The 16590-nt window shown below is 55.0% G+C and overlaps 6 protein-coding genes across 6 annotated transcripts; 1 reads left to right on the top strand and 5 right to left on the bottom strand.

Annotated features, from left to right (window-relative positions):
• Positions 1–3795: 3795 nt before the first annotated feature.
• VTJ04DRAFT_7632 (uncharacterized protein) lies at positions 3796–4631 on the bottom strand (the record flags this gene model as incomplete). The annotated part of the gene is made up of 5 exons (XM_069365981.1): positions 3796–3994; positions 4061–4167; positions 4234–4403; positions 4487–4554; positions 4618–4631. The coding sequence occupies 5 exons, from the start codon at positions 4629–4631 to the stop codon at positions 3796–3798; spliced, it is 558 nt and encodes a 185-aa protein (XP_069216961.1).
• Positions 4632–5442: 811 nt separating this feature from the next.
• VTJ04DRAFT_7633 (uncharacterized protein) lies at positions 5443–6027 on the bottom strand (the record flags this gene model as incomplete). The annotated part of the gene is made up of 2 exons (XM_069365982.1): positions 5443–5545; positions 5687–6027. 2 exons carry the CDS (start codon positions 6025–6027, stop codon positions 5443–5445), a joined length of 444 nt encoding a protein of 147 aa, XP_069216962.1.
• A 387-nt stretch (positions 6028–6414) lies between these two features.
• On the bottom strand, positions 6415–7969 carry VTJ04DRAFT_7634 (uncharacterized protein; the record flags this gene model as incomplete). The annotated part of the gene is made up of 2 exons (XM_069365983.1): positions 6415–7526; positions 7582–7969. 2 exons carry the CDS (start codon positions 7967–7969, stop codon positions 6415–6417), a joined length of 1500 nt encoding a protein of 499 aa, XP_069216963.1.
• An 852-nt stretch (positions 7970–8821) lies between these two features.
• Positions 8822–9802, top strand: VTJ04DRAFT_7635 (uncharacterized protein; the record flags this gene model as incomplete). Its single annotated transcript, XM_069365984.1, has 4 exons — positions 8822–8880; positions 8940–8968; positions 9028–9702; positions 9765–9802. The coding sequence occupies 4 exons, from the start codon at positions 8822–8824 to the stop codon at positions 9800–9802; spliced, it is 801 nt and encodes a 266-aa protein (XP_069216964.1).
• Positions 9803–10355: 553 nt separating this feature from the next.
• On the bottom strand, positions 10356–14309 carry VTJ04DRAFT_7636 (uncharacterized protein; the record flags this gene model as incomplete). Its single annotated transcript, XM_069365985.1, has 2 exons — positions 10356–12753; positions 12820–14309. 2 exons carry the CDS (start codon positions 14307–14309, stop codon positions 10356–10358), a joined length of 3888 nt encoding a protein of 1295 aa, XP_069216965.1.
• An 854-nt stretch (positions 14310–15163) lies between these two features.
• On the bottom strand, positions 15164–15991 carry VTJ04DRAFT_7637 (uncharacterized protein; the record flags this gene model as incomplete). Its single annotated transcript, XM_069365986.1, has 1 exon — positions 15164–15991. One exon carries the CDS (start codon positions 15989–15991, stop codon positions 15164–15166), a length of 828 nt encoding a protein of 275 aa, XP_069216966.1.
• Positions 15992–16590: the final 599 nt, after the last annotated feature.

Below are 16590 nucleotides of genomic sequence, written 5' to 3' on the forward strand. Positions count from 1 at the left end.
TCCAGCTTTCAACCTTGTCATCAAGCACGGTCGAGCGGAGCGTGTGGTGAGCGTCGACACAACGTTGCGACTCCATCCAGCGGAACCCAATGGCGGACAGTCCCGAAGTTCCCCAACGCCATCATGGTTGTGCAACGCCGTGCAGGGACAGCGATCGAGGGTCGATCCTTGAAAAGACGGGCAGAGAAACATCGCTTAGAGCTGGTACCCAATCACAGGGCGAAGCCATACAATGGAGCCAGGAATAACCGTCTCGCATCGAGAGGTCTTGGTGCTTGGCAGTCCGAGCGTTGGGCCTTGCTGGCCTACTAGAGGGCAAGGGGACGCCGAAGGCCCTGCGGTATGCCCTATGCTCTGGGAGCAAAATGGCATTCTGGAAGTTGGACCGTGGTCGCGTGGCTTGCCCGCACATGGTGCGACGTTGAAGATCTTGCAACCCGGGCATGATACGTTGGTGCGGGACAGCGACCCGGCCGTGCAGTGAGGTGATGATTCTGGCAAGTGGTGGCATTTTTACAGCAACGGCGGCAGAATTGAGCTGCAGGGCACACGTACCCGACCTCATTTCATGCAGTGAGCTGCAGCCAAGTGGAAAGATAGGTAACGGGCCGTTGTGAAACGCAAAAACAGCCGATCTGCTGTCAAGTAAGACCATCGTCCAAGGTGAACCAAAGAGAACGTCCGTAGCCTAGTTGATCCAGCGGCTAGCTGTGGCGTGGGATCGTCTTCCAGGTTTGTGTTTGTTTCGGCGAAAACATCCGATAAGTATCCTTGTCGTCCAAGTGATACTTCCCCTGTTTGTTTTTTTTTCACAAGCGCTTCCCTTGAAAAAGTGGATTTTGCTGTGTGGCTGCTTGCTTTCCTCAAATGGAAGTTACCGACGGAGATCTTTCCGACCCCACCGGGAACTTTCTTGGGGTCCCAGACGCCATCGGACGTCATCTTACGTGAAATTACAGCGCAACAAATGTCTGGGACAGCGGGCCGTGATCGCTGAAGCGGCTGTTGAATTCCTCCGGCGTTACGCAGTACGTCTCTTGGCACTCGGTCTCATGCGAGGAAATTCTCAACCCCGGCCCACGATTGGTTTTTCCACCTCGGCCTTGGGTTTAGGCAAGGATGAGACAGGTCGGCGAATCTCCATCACCGCACGCTCACTAACGGTCGAAGACGCGAGGAGCGAAGAGCGAATTCCATACCAACCCGTCAGTGACGAGTTTCATCCCAACACGGTGAAAACACCGTTTGGCAACCGTGGAGCACTGGGGTGGCAAGAGAAATTTTGATGAGACTGCTTGCGTGGCGAGTGGTGAGTCCAACTTGACTGGTTGATCTGTACGGTAGCATGTACCTGATTTTCTCCGTGAGGTCCACCGGAATGGCACATTAGGGGCATGGTTGTAATTCCGCCTTGGTGATCCAAAACCGGGATGCATTTCATCCCCAACCGCAACCAGCAGCTCGGGCCAAGGTCGTATTCGGCCTTTTCCGCTGGACAATGGCCTGCTGAGGTGCCTGAGGCTCCAGAAAACGCGCATGTTCTTCGGCGCAAGTGAGGAGACCCTCGTGCAATCTGCCCCTGACCAACGTTGTCCCTTTCACCCGGGCTTCCGCGGGTTTAAAGGTGAACTTGGGCCTCCCACCTCAGTCAAGTCGCAGCCGATACTGTATGTTACAACTGTATTCCTCCGTAGGAGGTAGGTAACACAAATCAGGGGACAAAAACCTTGAACTCAATGAGCGTTTGCCTCTTATCGGAGCCCCTGAGGGCCAAGAACTTGGCCCTGCATGAGGTGCCCTTCGACACATTGTGTTCCTAGGGCTTGCCCGCCGACAACTCAGGGAGCAGTGATCGAGAGCTCCAGGGTATGGAGTACGCTAGGCTCGGTACCTGGGTGAGAGGCAGGATACACCATGCGCCCCAGACAGATCGAATAGCTGACTGGGGCCTGGGCTAAACTCAGTTAGGTATGAATGTCTGCTCAGCTCTGGGGAAGCTCGCTTGATCTGCACGCTTTAACTGTTCTCCACCTTCTAGAAATTGCCTCTCAAAGGACATGGAGAAATCAACACATGCCACGAAATGGTGGGGATGGTCAAAATGCTTCACGATAATGCAGGGGTTATGGACATTCTTCGAGAGGTGCCTAGGTAGGTAGGTAGGTAGGTAAGTATGTGAAGTTGCTGTGCTGGGTTCGAACGGTTCATCTAGCTGAAGGACTCATTGGCCCTTGTCCCCCTCCTCGCTTCCGTGCAAACAGGATAGCCGAAGGGCATTTCCGCCATACAGGACCGCTTGGTTCCTGAGGAGGTCTTAGTGCAAGGCCAGTCCCTGGACGGGATCATCATCCTATGAAGATATTCGGCGGTACTGTGTACAGAGTATGTACCACAGTACATGAAAGGTGGTGATCTGCAGGGATCGGACTGTACTTTCAACCAATCTAGTAGGGAAACAGCCTTCTCGGTGTCCTAGGAATGGGGATGTTCATCGAAGATCTGAGAGCGAAAGACCGAAACTTAGCGGAATCCACAGTGGACAAGATGCCTGAGTGGCATATCATCTCAATGATCAGCAGCTAGAGTGTCAGGAAACATCTTAAGTTAACGGATTCAGCTACACTACGATCCAAGCACTCGGGCACTGCTCCCCCGCCCCCACAAAACTCCGACTTGACGTGAGGGGAATGGTCATGCGGAGGTTGATGTACAATGTATGTGCGTTTCACACATACTAAACCGATATTGCAGGAATGGGAAAAGATGTTGCGTTCTAGCCATGCAGATCTGTGTGGCTCAGCGCCTTTGGTATGGTTGGCATTGGAGTTACATGACATCTCCGATGCTCCTGTCCGTCATGGATTGCTATGAGGAACCACATTGAGACATGAGATGATGGTCTAACCCAGGTTTCCCGGGGGATTCCCCAAGTGGAGAGTGAATCTAGAATTGCGATGGTTGGAAGAGAACTCAGAGATCGACTTTATCACCGTTCCTCGCTCAATAAAAGAGGGAAGGGTTAAACCGATCGCGGTTAAGACACTCTGAGCCTTATTTGGGGCTTGAATTAGCTACTGGTGACACTACTATTCCCAGGCTCCTGACCTCCTGCACCCTGCTGTCCTGCAACTGAGTCACCTATGGAGTACGTGCCTTCAATACAAGACCCTTCCCGTAAGGTGATTAACAAAACGGCGGCCCAAATGCACCAAGGTTGCTACGAATTATGAGTGATTCCAAGTCCTGTGATTCCCGATTGTCCTGGCTGCTGTCCTCGATTACGATTGCAGTCTTACTGTGTTACATACCAGAGACGCTATAGGCTGCACTATGTATTATTAGTGGCATCAACGGATTCGTTTTGTGTGCTAGATAACCATACAACTATACCGTTGTGCGGGTCGGGCTGTATGGACCGGCCCGACCGTATGGAAACCGTGAGCTCAAACGTGCAAGGCGCTTGAAAGCGCAAAACGCGACACGTTGGAGTTCGCGTGACCGGTTGACCGCCAATCTAGCAATAGAGGCCTTTACCCCCTCTTGACACCCCTGTTGCAAACCAGCTTAGTTCAACTTGCACTGTCAGCCATCCTTTGATACGACCGATATCACATGGAGGAACTTCATCACATCTGAAAGCAGGGCGGATAATGCCCTGGGGTTCTTTTCCCTCGCCGGAGTCCCAGCGGCATCAGCTAGCTCCTTCTTGGATCCCATTCCATCAATGTGTCCCATGAGCCGAGTGATGTTGACACCCAGTCTACACAGAACTATTAAAGACGGCATCCGAGCCGCTTACTCCTGCAATTCACCGCAGGCAACGATGGTCGGCCGCTTCCCCCACTTGCGGGGGATGTCACCACTGTCGCTGCCGACAGCCTCAAGGGACTTGACAATCCTCTTCGACTCGTCGTCGGCAACCTCGCCGAAGACAACGTGCTTGCCATCAAGCCAGGATGTTACAACGGTGGTGATGAAGAACTGGGAGCCATTTCTGATTTGGGAAAGGAGTGTTAGCACATTTGGCTAGCAAACAGTTGACTTTGGTTAACAAGCTTACGTGTTCCGGCCGGCATTCGCCATGGACAGCAAGAAAGGGCGGTCGTGCCTCAGCTGAAAGTTCTCATCGGGGAAGCGCTCGCCATAGATAGACTTGCCGCCAGTGCCCTGTTATGGTCAGAGCCAGTTCGATGGCTGAAAGTATAGGTCCGGTAGAGTATTTTGTCGGCTTACATTGCCACGGGTGAAGTCACCACCCTGGAGCATGAACTCGGGGATGATGCGGTGGAAGGCAGAGCCCGCGTAACCGAAGCCGTTCTGGCCGGTGCAGAGCTCGCGGAAGTTCCGGGTGGTCTTCGGAACAACGTCATCGAAGAGGTTAATGTTGATACGACCGCGCTGCTCTGTAGCTTGAGTTAGCAACAACAATAGCGCCCGCTCGGGTGCAAAACAAAAGGGTGGAGGCAAGGTAGATCTTAGTACTTACCTTCTACCTTGCCAGTCGGATTGTAGTTGGCGTCCAGCACAGGGCCATTCCATTCCACTTCGAGGTAGCTAGATTTCCAATGAGCTGGGCTCGAAAGGCAGCATTCTCCCCGGTACTAATATTTTACTCACACCTTGCTGGTCATGTTTGCAGCTGGTATCAAGAATGCTCTGACGGAGTGGTTTGTACTGGTGGGAATAGAAGATGGCTGAAGAAAGGAAGAGCAATAGCGGGGTAAGAGGGGTTAATCTTTGGAGTAGAAATGGACGTCAGGCACGCCCACCTCGCAGAGGGTTGGCATTTCACGTGATGAGTAAGGGCCATGAGCAATTGGATATATCGCAATGAATGGCCTGCATATGTCGTGGCGGCATGATGAGCTGCATGTGGGGGAGTTGAGCTGTGTTCCAAGCCCAGTTGGCAAGCTAAAGGGGAAGCTGATTTGCCATACTAATACGTAAAAGGCCCCTAGATCAGGCAGTGATGCATTGGGGTGGACGAGGTTGTATGTACATCCACATGGAGGTAGGGAGGTACATGTGTATGTAAGGTGCGTGGGCCAGTAAATCCGCAAATAATGCCTCTTGAGAAGACCCACCAAACGGAATCCCGTTGCATTAAGTTTGTTGTGGCTGAGTTTAGCACCGGTCGTAGAAAGCTCCAATTAGTGAACATGACCCAGGGTGCGTCACCAAAGAATGTAAATTGCATGAGCAGTGAATATAAAGTGGGTTCCAATTGCTCATGTCCGGGAACAAACACTCTATTGAGTTGTCTGGGCCCTTTTCCTCCAAAAGTGTACTATTCTATTGGAACAGTTTCCATGCTTGTGAGCATATTGATCAGTTGAACTCGCCTCGAGCATCGTTTTGACCTCAAAGTAGCAATGCCTAACTATTACAGACTCCCACAATTCATATCAACATTGCCTTATTGGAAGCTCTTTTCGTTAATTATCATTCGACTGTCTCACCCAGCTCGCGAAGCTTCTGGCGGTCTGCTTCCTTGGCTTTCTCCGATACATTAGGGTTTTTGAGCGCTGCTTTGAGTCCGCGGATGCTTTATGTGTACTCGGTGGTTAATCGCGATGCCTCAAAAGCACAAAGATACCAGGAGAGAAAGGGGCAACGAAACAGATCAGGGGAATGTAGGGGTCGACAAGTTGAACCTGCCAAGATACACGTATTCCCAGACACTTACACATTATGCTTGTCCTTTTCTTCCCCTCTGCTATGCCCCTGCAGGCCAACGTCGCCACCCGAAGCCCGACGCGTCTGGCGGCCCGTTGCCTTTGGAGGAGCCTCAGGCTTCTCTCCTGACGGCGAAGCTTGTTCACTGTGCGATGCTGCGGCATGGGAGCCTTTCTTAGAAGTGGATGCGCGCCGGCCAGAACGGACTGCTGGCTGTGGCTCTTCTGAGATTTGTTCACCGAATTCGGTAGCCAGAAGCTCTCTGTCGTGAGCCTTAGCCTCCTCTGACACACGGGGGTTGCTGAGGGCGGCACGGAGGCCACGCTCCCGGTTCCGAGATGGGTCACTCATGATGATGATGGGTCAAGAACTTGCGTCTGATAGAATTTATATCACTAAGCCGGCGGGAATTGCTAAGAGGTCTCAGGAAATATGAAGTCGACAAGGCCGTCGGCACAATAAAACAAGTTTAAGGGGGACAGCCAGTGATATATGTGAGGAGCTCTCATGATCTTGACTCAGTGCTCGCAAAGAAAGCTTGTGCTAAGAACATCCCCGTGACGCCAGGCAATATGACGTAGTGAACCTGCAATCTCTTGACACATTCCCCGATCCCCCAAACCTTGACATGTTTCCTTTCTTAACTCTCTGAACCCAGTCCATCCGACCAATCTTCGCTCAGCAGATCTCAACTAGGCCAATCTACTCCTTGCTCCACCTTTCCTGGCCATCCATCTCTCACAGACCGAATGGCCATGTCTCATCATACTCTAGAGGCACATGAGGCTGATGCACTTCGAGTGTGCCGACATGCCTTGTCTCGTCAATCCAAACCACCCCATCAAACTGCTCCGGCAGAACCGCCATCGAATAGTGCGACTGCCGTTCCGTATGCGGCGAGTAGATGACCCCAATAAACCTCTCCAGCCTCTTCCTCATCAACTCCTCTCTCAACCTTTTGTCGCAATACCCCTCCCTCAAATCCAACACAAAATTCTTGCCTTTTCCTTCCTTGGGCACCATCCTCCTCCTCCCCGTCCACGCACTCACCACCTCCACCCTCTCCCCCTCCTCCCCCGACGCAGCCGCAGCGTGCATCATCTCTTCATAACTCCCCTCCAGCGCTGGCCGGATCCTCATCACCTGCATATCCCCATCCCACCTTCTCGCCGCGGCCACCGTGCCGCCGTACGTGCAGCACCCGACCAGCCGCACGGCCTCGCGCCCAAACGCCTCGCGGCACAGCTGTCCAATGTTGAGCTCGTCGCGCGCCCATCCCATGCTGGTCGCGCGCGCATCGCCGGCGTGGCTGTTGTGCACCCAAACCACAGCGCGGGCGGGAAGGCCGGGCCGGGACCGGTGCTGCATGACACGCGCGAGCGACTCAAACATGTGCCGGTCGCGCAGGTTCCAGGACTCGTCGCGGCCACGGTACATGATCTTGTAATACTGCTCGGCGTCCTGGACGACGCGGGCATTTTGCTCGCAGCTGTGGAATTCTTCGCCGTCGTCGTGGCGGGAAGCGTACTGCGGTTTGCGGGACAGGAGTTCGCGCGTCACCCAAAAGACGTCCTTTTCGCAGTCTCGGAAGCTGCCGGACAAGGCTTCAATGCCGTAGTCGTGCGGCGAATCGGCCCAGATCATGAGGTGTTTGTAGCGGTCGTGGACGACCTTGGCCATATCCTTGTCGACGTGCTCAAGATAGTCGAGCACCTCGTGCATTGATCTTCCCAGGGAGTAGAGATCAAGCCCGTAGAAGCCGACAGCGTCGGGCTGTTTGGGGTCGCGTCCGTAGTTGTAGTGCCGTAACCACTCAGTGAAACGCTGGACTTCTTGGTTGCGCCACATCCCTGAACCTAAGGTCAATACTCACATTCCTCAGTCAAAGAATGGATGTCAACCTACATGTTGGGAACCTCATAAAGGCCGGTTCTCTCCCCGCTCTCTTTGCCTCCGTCGCCGGGTCAATACTAGCTCTGGGCCCTGGCCGGTGGCGGACATAGCGGTCTACTGCCTCAGCGTCCGGCCAATCCGCCTCGACAGCAACGATGTTAAAACCGTGCATCTCGATAAGCCGGCGCGTCATCATTGCGCGTGCCGTGTAGAACTCGGACGTTCCGTGAGATCCGTCGCCAATCAGGACCACCCGGACGTCGTCGCCAGTGACGAGCTGTGAAATGAAGTTGCCGACCCGTCTCTCAAAGTCCGGATCAGAAATCGGAGGAATGGGTGTGATGTGCTCCCGGAGGAGTTGTACCCCAGGGTCGGATTGGAGGCCATGCGGTGCCGCCATCTTGGGTTTGGCGCGGATTACTTCGAAGTGGTGATAGTTCCTCGAACGACAGCGTGGATGATATTGATGTTTGTTTTGGACAGCAACCTCAATTCGTTTAAGATGGTGGTGATCATATCCCCATATGAGTCTGGCCACATATGTGATTGTTCCGTGAAATCGAGAAAGGCCTCGTGATGTCCGAGAGACTGTGGCGAGACAGTTCATGGATGGTGTTGGACACTGACTTCACGGAGTATTCTAGCCAGCTCCATGTCAATTCTAGGATGCTGATATCGCCCCCGACGAGCCGTCTGAACCCGAACTCTTTCCAATATAAGTCCGGCAATGACGAAATGGTTATCACTCTAATTGGGAGCCACCGGCAAGTGTTCAGTTCTCTGACTCTGGAGTTCTCTTATACTTATTGCATGCCAATACTGCAACGATGGCCTTGGAGGCGGATAAAACCTCTGACATCATGTTCAGAATCACCACCCCCGAGGAAGCCTTGTCTCTTTAATCATGAATGTACGCTCTTGTTTGTGTGGATAGCTATGACTTAATACATCGCCAAGACGAACGGAACATGAGACTCATGGTTGGTCTGCAGAGGTGGAGTGATCCCATGTGGTTCTGAGATCCGATGACATCATCGTCATAGACAACGCCGTGTGTCTCTGTGTCACCAAGCAACTTGACAAAACTGCGTGAAATATTGGGATGGATTCTTAATCGACTTCAGAACCTCCGGCATCATCTCTAGACTCCCTAGCAATGGCACAGTTATTCCATCTTCTATACGTGTTCCTCCTGGGCAGTGTAGCTCTCGTGTCTTGTCATCCTCACTTCAAAGGTCAGTTTCAACACGTCATGGCTGAAGGACCGCCCACCAGCGAAGGCCTGGAGACATCCGAGAAAGTTCGCCAGGCGTAAGCACCCCGAGACAATCTAAGTCGACTTTCCAGGCACCAGCTGACAACCTTGCCAGGCTCAAGAAAGCCGAGATCATTCCCACCGGTACTCTCTCCTTTTCCTACCCCTACCTTTCCATCACTAACCCTCTGGCTTTGGGACAGTAATCGACGACTTCTACCCCTCCCTCATCCTCCACGCCTCCTGGTCCTCCCACGTCAGCGCCAAACTCGGCAACACTATCGACCCGTCCAAACTCCACGACGAACCGACCATCATTCTGCACGACATCCCCGCCACCAACCCTCCCGACAAACCCAGCGACCCTTCCCCCACCCCGCTTCACGGCCACCACGACCATGACCACAATGGTGACCACAAACACCACCACGCCAAAAACACCACCTACATCATCGCCCTAACCGACCCGGACGCCCCTTCCCGCAACAACCCCAAGTACTCCGAATACTGCCACTGGATCGCCTGGGGACGGGTGCATCACCACCACAAGCACGGACACCACCATCACGGTCCTCAAGAACCGCCGTGCGATCCCAAAGACCCGACACCGTGTCCGCCGATGCCGCTCAAGGACTTGCACGAAGTTGTGTCCTACCGCGGTCCGACGCCGCCCGAGAAGACGGGCTTGCACCGGTACGTGCTGCTGGCGTTTGTGCCGAGTAATGGGACGACGGAGGACTTGAAGCTGTCCAAGCCCAAGGAGAGAGCAAGGTGGGGATTTGATGAGAAGGAGAAAGGGCTAGGAGGGTGGAGGAGGGGAAGCGTGACGACGAGGGGCGTCAGGGAGTGGGCGAAGGAGAATGGACTGTCGCCTGTTGGTGAGTGACCTGATGGATGGTGGGGTTTGGGGATTGATGTTTTGCTGACGGATTGTTACCAGCGGCGAACTTTGTCTATGCTGAGAACCACAAGCAGTAATACGCCAAGAGTGTTCACCCAAAGAGGTTGAGGTTTGAGGATTGAGCGGTTCGCGGCGAGGGTGTCAGCTGACCCAACTCAGGAGTTGCGAAGGACGCGCCGGAGAGATTTCGGGAGTCAGGAGACACAATGCAGACCTGCTGAAAGGGTGATAGTTGGGCCGATGATGGTGATGGCAGTGTGAAGAGTAAGTAAGTTCAGCTGAAATGGTTTGGTGGAATGTTGGACTTTTTGCTGGACCGGGTAAGTATGCGATGATCAAAAGTACTAGGGTAGCAATCTTCCTGAGATCATTATAACCTCGCGACAAACTAGAAATATGATGAAACCCTCAAGAAAGCAATTGGTAATGAACAATCTAGTCAAACCCAGATATGAGCCAACGCCAGGATCCATCCCAAGGTATCCCCCAAAACAAGTCACCTCCATAAATATGATACCCCTGAAAAAGTAAACAATCTGACCCACCCTAACGCCAGGCCATGTACAACATCACTCACCACTCCACCCATATGAATACGACCCGCTGGAAAAAACACCCATTTTGATGAAATTACGAAACAACCACCTTCCCACGTCCCCTCCCCGTCCTTTCCTCCTTCCTCACCCTTTCCCCGTCCGCGGCCTGCCATTTCCTCAACTCCTCCAAATCCACCACGCCAATGACATTCCCGCGCTGTGTCCTCAACTCAGTCACCATCCCTCCTCCATTCATGGCATAATACCTATCCGAAGGCAGCCGTTCAACACGCTCCTTTCCTTTTCCCTTCTTCCCCCTGCCTCCCTGTCGTCGTTGTTGCTCTTGTTGATGATGGCGCCAGCGCTCTTGCCGAGCTGCTTCGTATTCTTGTACCATTCGCCAGTTGTCGACGGCGAGTTGGGCCGCGCATTCCTCCTCTACATGAGGAAAGTGGTGGTGTTGCGACAAAGGCGGCGTGCGCATGGCTTCGGGGTAGGTTTCGGGGTATGGGAGTTTGAAGTGGTACGGAGCGTGGGGACTGTGTTGGCCGTGGCGATCCCGTTGTTCTTGGGATATAGCAGTGGCAGGTTCTCGCTGCTTCACCTCTGCCAACCCCATCGCCGCGGCCTTCGCCTGCTCCCGTGCCGCCCGCTCACGTTCATGCTCGCGGATCTCCTCTGGCATACCAACCGCGTCGCGCGGTTGGGGATGACCCAGCGAGGCGTAGAAGCGGTGCTCGCACCCGTGGTTTTGGAGAAGTTGCAGAAGAGACATGGACGGCGGGCCGAGCAGGATACCTTTTGCGACGTACATGGTGGGCGAGTAGTGCAGGTGGCCTTGCTGGTAGGTGTTCTCGAGGCTGTTCAGGAGCGTGCGGGAGAGGACTTTGCGAAGCAAAAGGCGGGTGATGGCCTCGTTGTGCCGGTTGTCTAGGGCGAGGAAGATCACGGTCTTGCCTTCAACGCGGAGGAGTGGGCTGGCGGCAGCGGTGGAGAGGGCATCCAGGGCCTCCTCGGCAGCGGTGGTGTCTGCTGGAGGAACAGAGTTGAGCGCGATCTCTCCGAGAGCGGTGCGACCGCCGTGTTTTCCACACCGGTAGTTCGGGTCGTGACCTGCTTCCAACAAGAGCCTGATAACCTCAACATGAAAGTAGCGAGCAGCTTCGTGGAGGCTGCCGTCGTTGGTGGCAGGTTTGTAGGGAAGCAAGAGCCGGATGAGGTCGGCATTCCCGTCACGAGAAGCATAGAACAAGGCTGAGTATCCACGGGAGTCCTTTGCAGAGACATTTGCCCCTGCAGCCAACAGCATGCGCGCAGCCTCCGTCTTGCCGGATCGGACAGCAGCCAGCAATGGTGTGGTTCGCGATAATGGCGTGGTGTATGAAACATCGGCTCCCAGGCGGATCAGAGTCTCCACGGTAGAAGGGGGACAGAGCTCATTCTTCTGCATCAGAGCCCATAGGAGTACCGTGGCGGGCTCGGGACCTCCACTGCGACCCATGGAACCCTCCCTGGACTCGGCCGGATCGATGAGAATTGGGACCGTTGTCTCAAGCCTGCATCCGGCCTTGACCAAGCTTTCGATGAGGGCGACAGAGCCGGGATACGCCTTGAGACATTGGAAAAGGACTGGCGACATGCCAGGGAATGGAGGCCCGTTGAAGTCCGGTTGGGCGGAGCGGCGATCCGAGAATATCTCAATCATCCGCCGCACCAGCGCCTCATCATGATTCGAGAGGACGGCGGCGGTGAGGGCAAGGGTCGAAGACGAAGAGGTGGCGCCGTTGCTCAGAAGCAATGAAAGAAGGAACGGATCCCCGCGGCGCGCCGCGAGGTAGATTGCCTTTCCGTTCTCGTGGTTGACATCGACATTCGCGGCGAAGAGCTTGCGAAGGAGTGCCTCAGCCAGCTGTGCCTTTGCACCGTCCTGGCCGACGAGGTGCTCAACCACTTCCATCATGGCCTTGCCGGCTGCTGGCCCTGACGCACCATATTTCAAGAGGATGTCGAGCACCTCCATGTGTTTCTCATCGATCCATTGCCTTCCGCGAGATACCATTGACTCCAGAGCCCTGCTGTACACGCCACTGTGATGCCCGAGGTACTCAGAAAGCACACGCAGAACATCTTTGTCCAAGGCAGCGGCCGCGTGCTTGACGCATACCCCATCATCATGGGCAGCCTCGGCACCCGCGTTCAGAATCATCCTCAGCAGCTCAAGGTCCGCGTCTTCTTCGAAGACAAGATGGTCAAGTGCCGCATTCAGGTGATCCCGTTCCAGACGGCCCAGAAGGTCAGCAAATATTGTCTTCCTGATTGTCCGTTTGGTCTTGAGCGCCTCTCTGACGACAGTGAATAGGGCTTGGTGGTTGATCGTCTGACCGAGCAGCAGATGGAACGTCTCGGGGCGGAAGTTCCGGACTGCGTGGATGAAGACCTCGCCGGCGTTGAAGTTGACCGCTGCACGGGTGAGCAAAAGCTCGACCACAGCCCTGAGCAAGTAAGAGGTGATGTCAGTTCAAGCATACATCGTGGCAAAGCCAAGAGACCGAACTTACACGTTGTCAGGTTCTGTCTTGATGACCTGTATCAGCGCCTTACTGGCGGCGTCCTCATTCACCCGGCGCCGAACCAACAGCTCGACCAGGTGCTGCTTCTTCTTCTCTTTGACGTCCACGGCCCACAATAACGCTGGACCGAGTGAGTCCGGCGACGGGTCTTGGGAAACGATCTCTTTCACAACCGTAACACATGCCGCGCGCACCGCCACCTGCAGGGCTTCGCCCTTCCCGTAGTCGACATCGGCCTTGCCCTCATGAAGGAGAAGGTAAAACACTCTCATGTCACGTTCCGTGCCGGATGTATCACCGCGTCGGATGTTGGCGACCAGAGAATGGACCGTCTTGACCAGCGCCTCGGCTGCGCAAGACCCTTGGGCGCCGCATTGGATGAGAAGGCGAGTTACCTCGTACCGGAAACTCGGGCTGCCGACTCCAACAGCTTGGGAAATGGCGAATGTAAGGCTCGCGGGTGATGGCTTGAACTCAAGCAAGGTTGTCACCACCTCCAACTCCTCGGCTCGAATGGCTTCGACTAGCGAAGCGGTTTCGAATTCACCCGGAGGCTTCTGGTACATCAGGATCATCTTGATGAGCTCCGTCTGCCGCCGCCTAACCAACTCCACCAAGTCGTCTGTCGCAAGCCTCGAAGTCTCAGGCCCGTTGGCCCCGGCAGCCAGCACAAGCTCCAAGATATCACGGACCACGGAGTCAGCGGACCCCGCTGCAAGCCAAGGGCGGAGCATGCCCACGGCAATGTCAAGTGTGCGGGAAGATGCTTGGACCGCGCCGGAAAGCAGAAGGGCCACGAGATCGGCCCGTCCAAGTTCCACAGCTCGGGTCAGGGCGATGCCGTCTCCGTAATTGACGTCGGCCCAGTGGTCGAGCAAAAGCCGGACAGCCTCGGGAGAGCGGTTCTCAACAGCAATGCGTAACCCGGCCGAGCGACAAGCTAGGCATGGCAAGTGATGGCCTGACAGAAGGGTTCGAAGAAGCGGAAGGTTGTTGTGAAAAACCACTTCCTGAAAGTCGTCATGGAGACCCACGGGACTGGCGCCGTGCTCGAGGAGGGCCGAGAGAACAGCGAGATTTCCGCGGACAATGGCATCGTGAAGCACGCTGTCGAGGTTGACCTGGTCAGCCTTAGCGGCGATGGCGTGGACAGTCTCTGGGCGGCATCGAATGACGGCTCGGCGGAGGATGTCATTGCGATCCTCCTGAACGCTGCGGTTCGTGAGTTTGGTCCAGGATGCGGAACGGCGGCGGCGGAAGTTGACGTCGGCACCCATGGCCAGGAGGGCTTTGACGAGTCCGACCGAGCCATCGTTTTCGACGACCTCGGCGAGGACTTTGTTGATCTCACGCGGAGTGTAGGAGGTGCCGGTCTGGGAAGAAAGACGGCACAGGATCCAGCCCAGCGGCTGCTCTCCCCGCTCGAGGGCACGCTGGGCTTCGAGAAGCCGAGTGGCCTCGCTGAGTTCGGCGTCCATGTCACCCACGCTACGAGCAGATGTTCATGGCGGAGGTTCGGAAATTACTGAGCGGATGTTGATGGATTGGATGTCCTGCGGATCCCGGAGTGCCCAAGGATGGAGACACGTTAAGGTTCATCAAATCTTTGGAAGACAGCCCGTTCCCATCTCCAGCAACGAACACCCGGTAGTCAGCCAAGCTAGAAGTGGGATGGCAGCGGCCAGATCCTGGCGGATACCGGAACCAACAGTCATCCACCTGCAGGCCGTGTGCCTGGTTTGAATGCCAGGGCTGCATCATGGTGTGCGGTAGTCAGCATTATGGGCTCTGTCGTGGCCAAGGTTCTGCCCAGCGATCGACTTTGCTGGAATCCGGGAGGATGGGAACAGGCCGTCAACCAACCTTCGCTGGTCGCGGGGCCGGGCGTGGGGCGAATTCGATTGGAAGATGCGGCTCATGCAAGATGCATGCAGGCCCATCTCCTGTGTCAGGTTGGCGCCGCGGCAGCCAGTCGTTCATGATATGCAGCGGTAGGCGCTGAAACTGCCGCGGGTACCAACCCAAAGGGGTTGGTAAGCGCCACAGCCTTCCAGATGCAGACAAACGCAGATCTGGTCAGCGCTGCCGGGGTTTCCAGCCTTGCAGGTTGAGAAGCGAACGCCCTGCGGATGACGGCAGAGACAAAGTGAGGTACGTAGAAAGTTGGGAAGCATGTATGTACATTGATCCCGGAATAAAAGAGCTAAGATGTAAGTATTGTACATACATAACAGAAAAAAAATTGGGAGATCGATTCCTCCGTAGTCGAGGAACGATACCCGAGTCCCCTGAATCCAGCCGAAAAACAAACTCACACACCAACCCAAACATCTCACAGCAGAACCGCACCAACAAACCCAACAACCGCGAACCCAACCATCCCCGTTGCGCTCAAAGCATTTGCAAGACCCACAGCAGGCGAGTCAGATGGCGACGGCGATGCAGCATCAGAAGCCACCGCGTCCGCCGCAGTTGTCGAAGCCTCGCTCGCCTCATCTGTGGTCGTCGCGGGCTCCTCATCTGTGCTCGTCGCGGTCGCCTCCTCCGTCTCCTCTGGCGACGCCACGGTCGTCTCAGTAGTCGCCGAACTGGCTTCGCTGGACGTACTGGACGTGCTGGACGAGGCTCCCGACACATTGGCCGCATTGGCCAGTTCTAGCACGTATGTCCCGTTCCCCTTTGCTTTATCCCCATAGGACTCGTAGCTCGCCCAGCTCTCCTTCCCACCCACCGCCAACGACGCGCACGCCTTGTGGTACGCATTGCTAGCGCAAATGCTGTCCCCGGAGCTGGTGATTCCTCCGCCCACGTTGGTGCAAGAGACGAACAGCTGGTTCACGAGGCGCGAGAAGTTGTCGAAGAAGTCGTTGAGCTCGTACGACCCAGGCGACAGGCAGTTGCTGCATTTGTGGATGTACCCGTACCAGGCGTCATCCCGGCTGTTGGGGATGCACACGCACTCGCGGATCTTCTTGTCGCCGGTCTTGTCGAAGGGGATAGTTTGGCACTTGAGGATGGCTTCGTAGATGGGCTGGCACATGCACTCGTCGAGTTTGCTTGGGCCGTCTTCAGCAGTTGGGTTCTTGGACCAGCCGTTGGGTGTGGCGAGAGCGAGGGTGGCGAGGCCCAGGAGGGCGGTAAGAGTTGTTGAGGAGTGCATGTTGACGCAATGAGCGGACTTGATCAACAACCAATTAACAATTAACCAAAAGACACTCAGTTGACGAAGGGGAGATGCAGTCTTTCCGCGTGCTCTTTAATATTCGCAATCTCGAGAACACGAACACAGTTCTCAACGCAGGACCGTTTGGACGCAATTTAGGGGTAAAAGAAGGCTAGCAAAACTAACGCCAAAATCAGGGGTGTTACGCTTTTCCGGTGGGTCGTCAATGCAATTTCTCTTTCACTTCCATGAAAGTCCACTGTTGGCGGAACTTGTGTTCACGCCACAGGATCTCAGCTCAGGCAGCGACGGGCTTTTGCGAATACGGGAAGTATTAAATCCCCGTGGGCATCATGAGCCATCCTAAAACGGCGCCAACAAGAGACGCATGTGAAGATCTGGTAGCTCATGAAAGTGGAAAACAAACTGGCAGCCTCTTCCATGTGAATACGTGAAGCCGATTCAACTACCCGGGCAGATAGAGGTCAGTATTGGAGAAAGATGACGAAGAGGGTAACTTGTAGCTCATTATCCAGTGTTCTAACTTCACGCCCATATCGGAGTCTATAAAGATCACAGTTCATTAAGAGCCATTG

Source organism: Mycothermus thermophilus, assembly GCF_041956435.1.
Source record: "Mycothermus thermophilus strain CBS 625.91 unplaced genomic scaffold VTJ04scaffold_5, whole genome shotgun sequence".
Taxonomy (NCBI): domain Eukaryota; kingdom Fungi; phylum Ascomycota; class Sordariomycetes; order Sordariales; family Chaetomiaceae; genus Mycothermus; species Mycothermus thermophilus.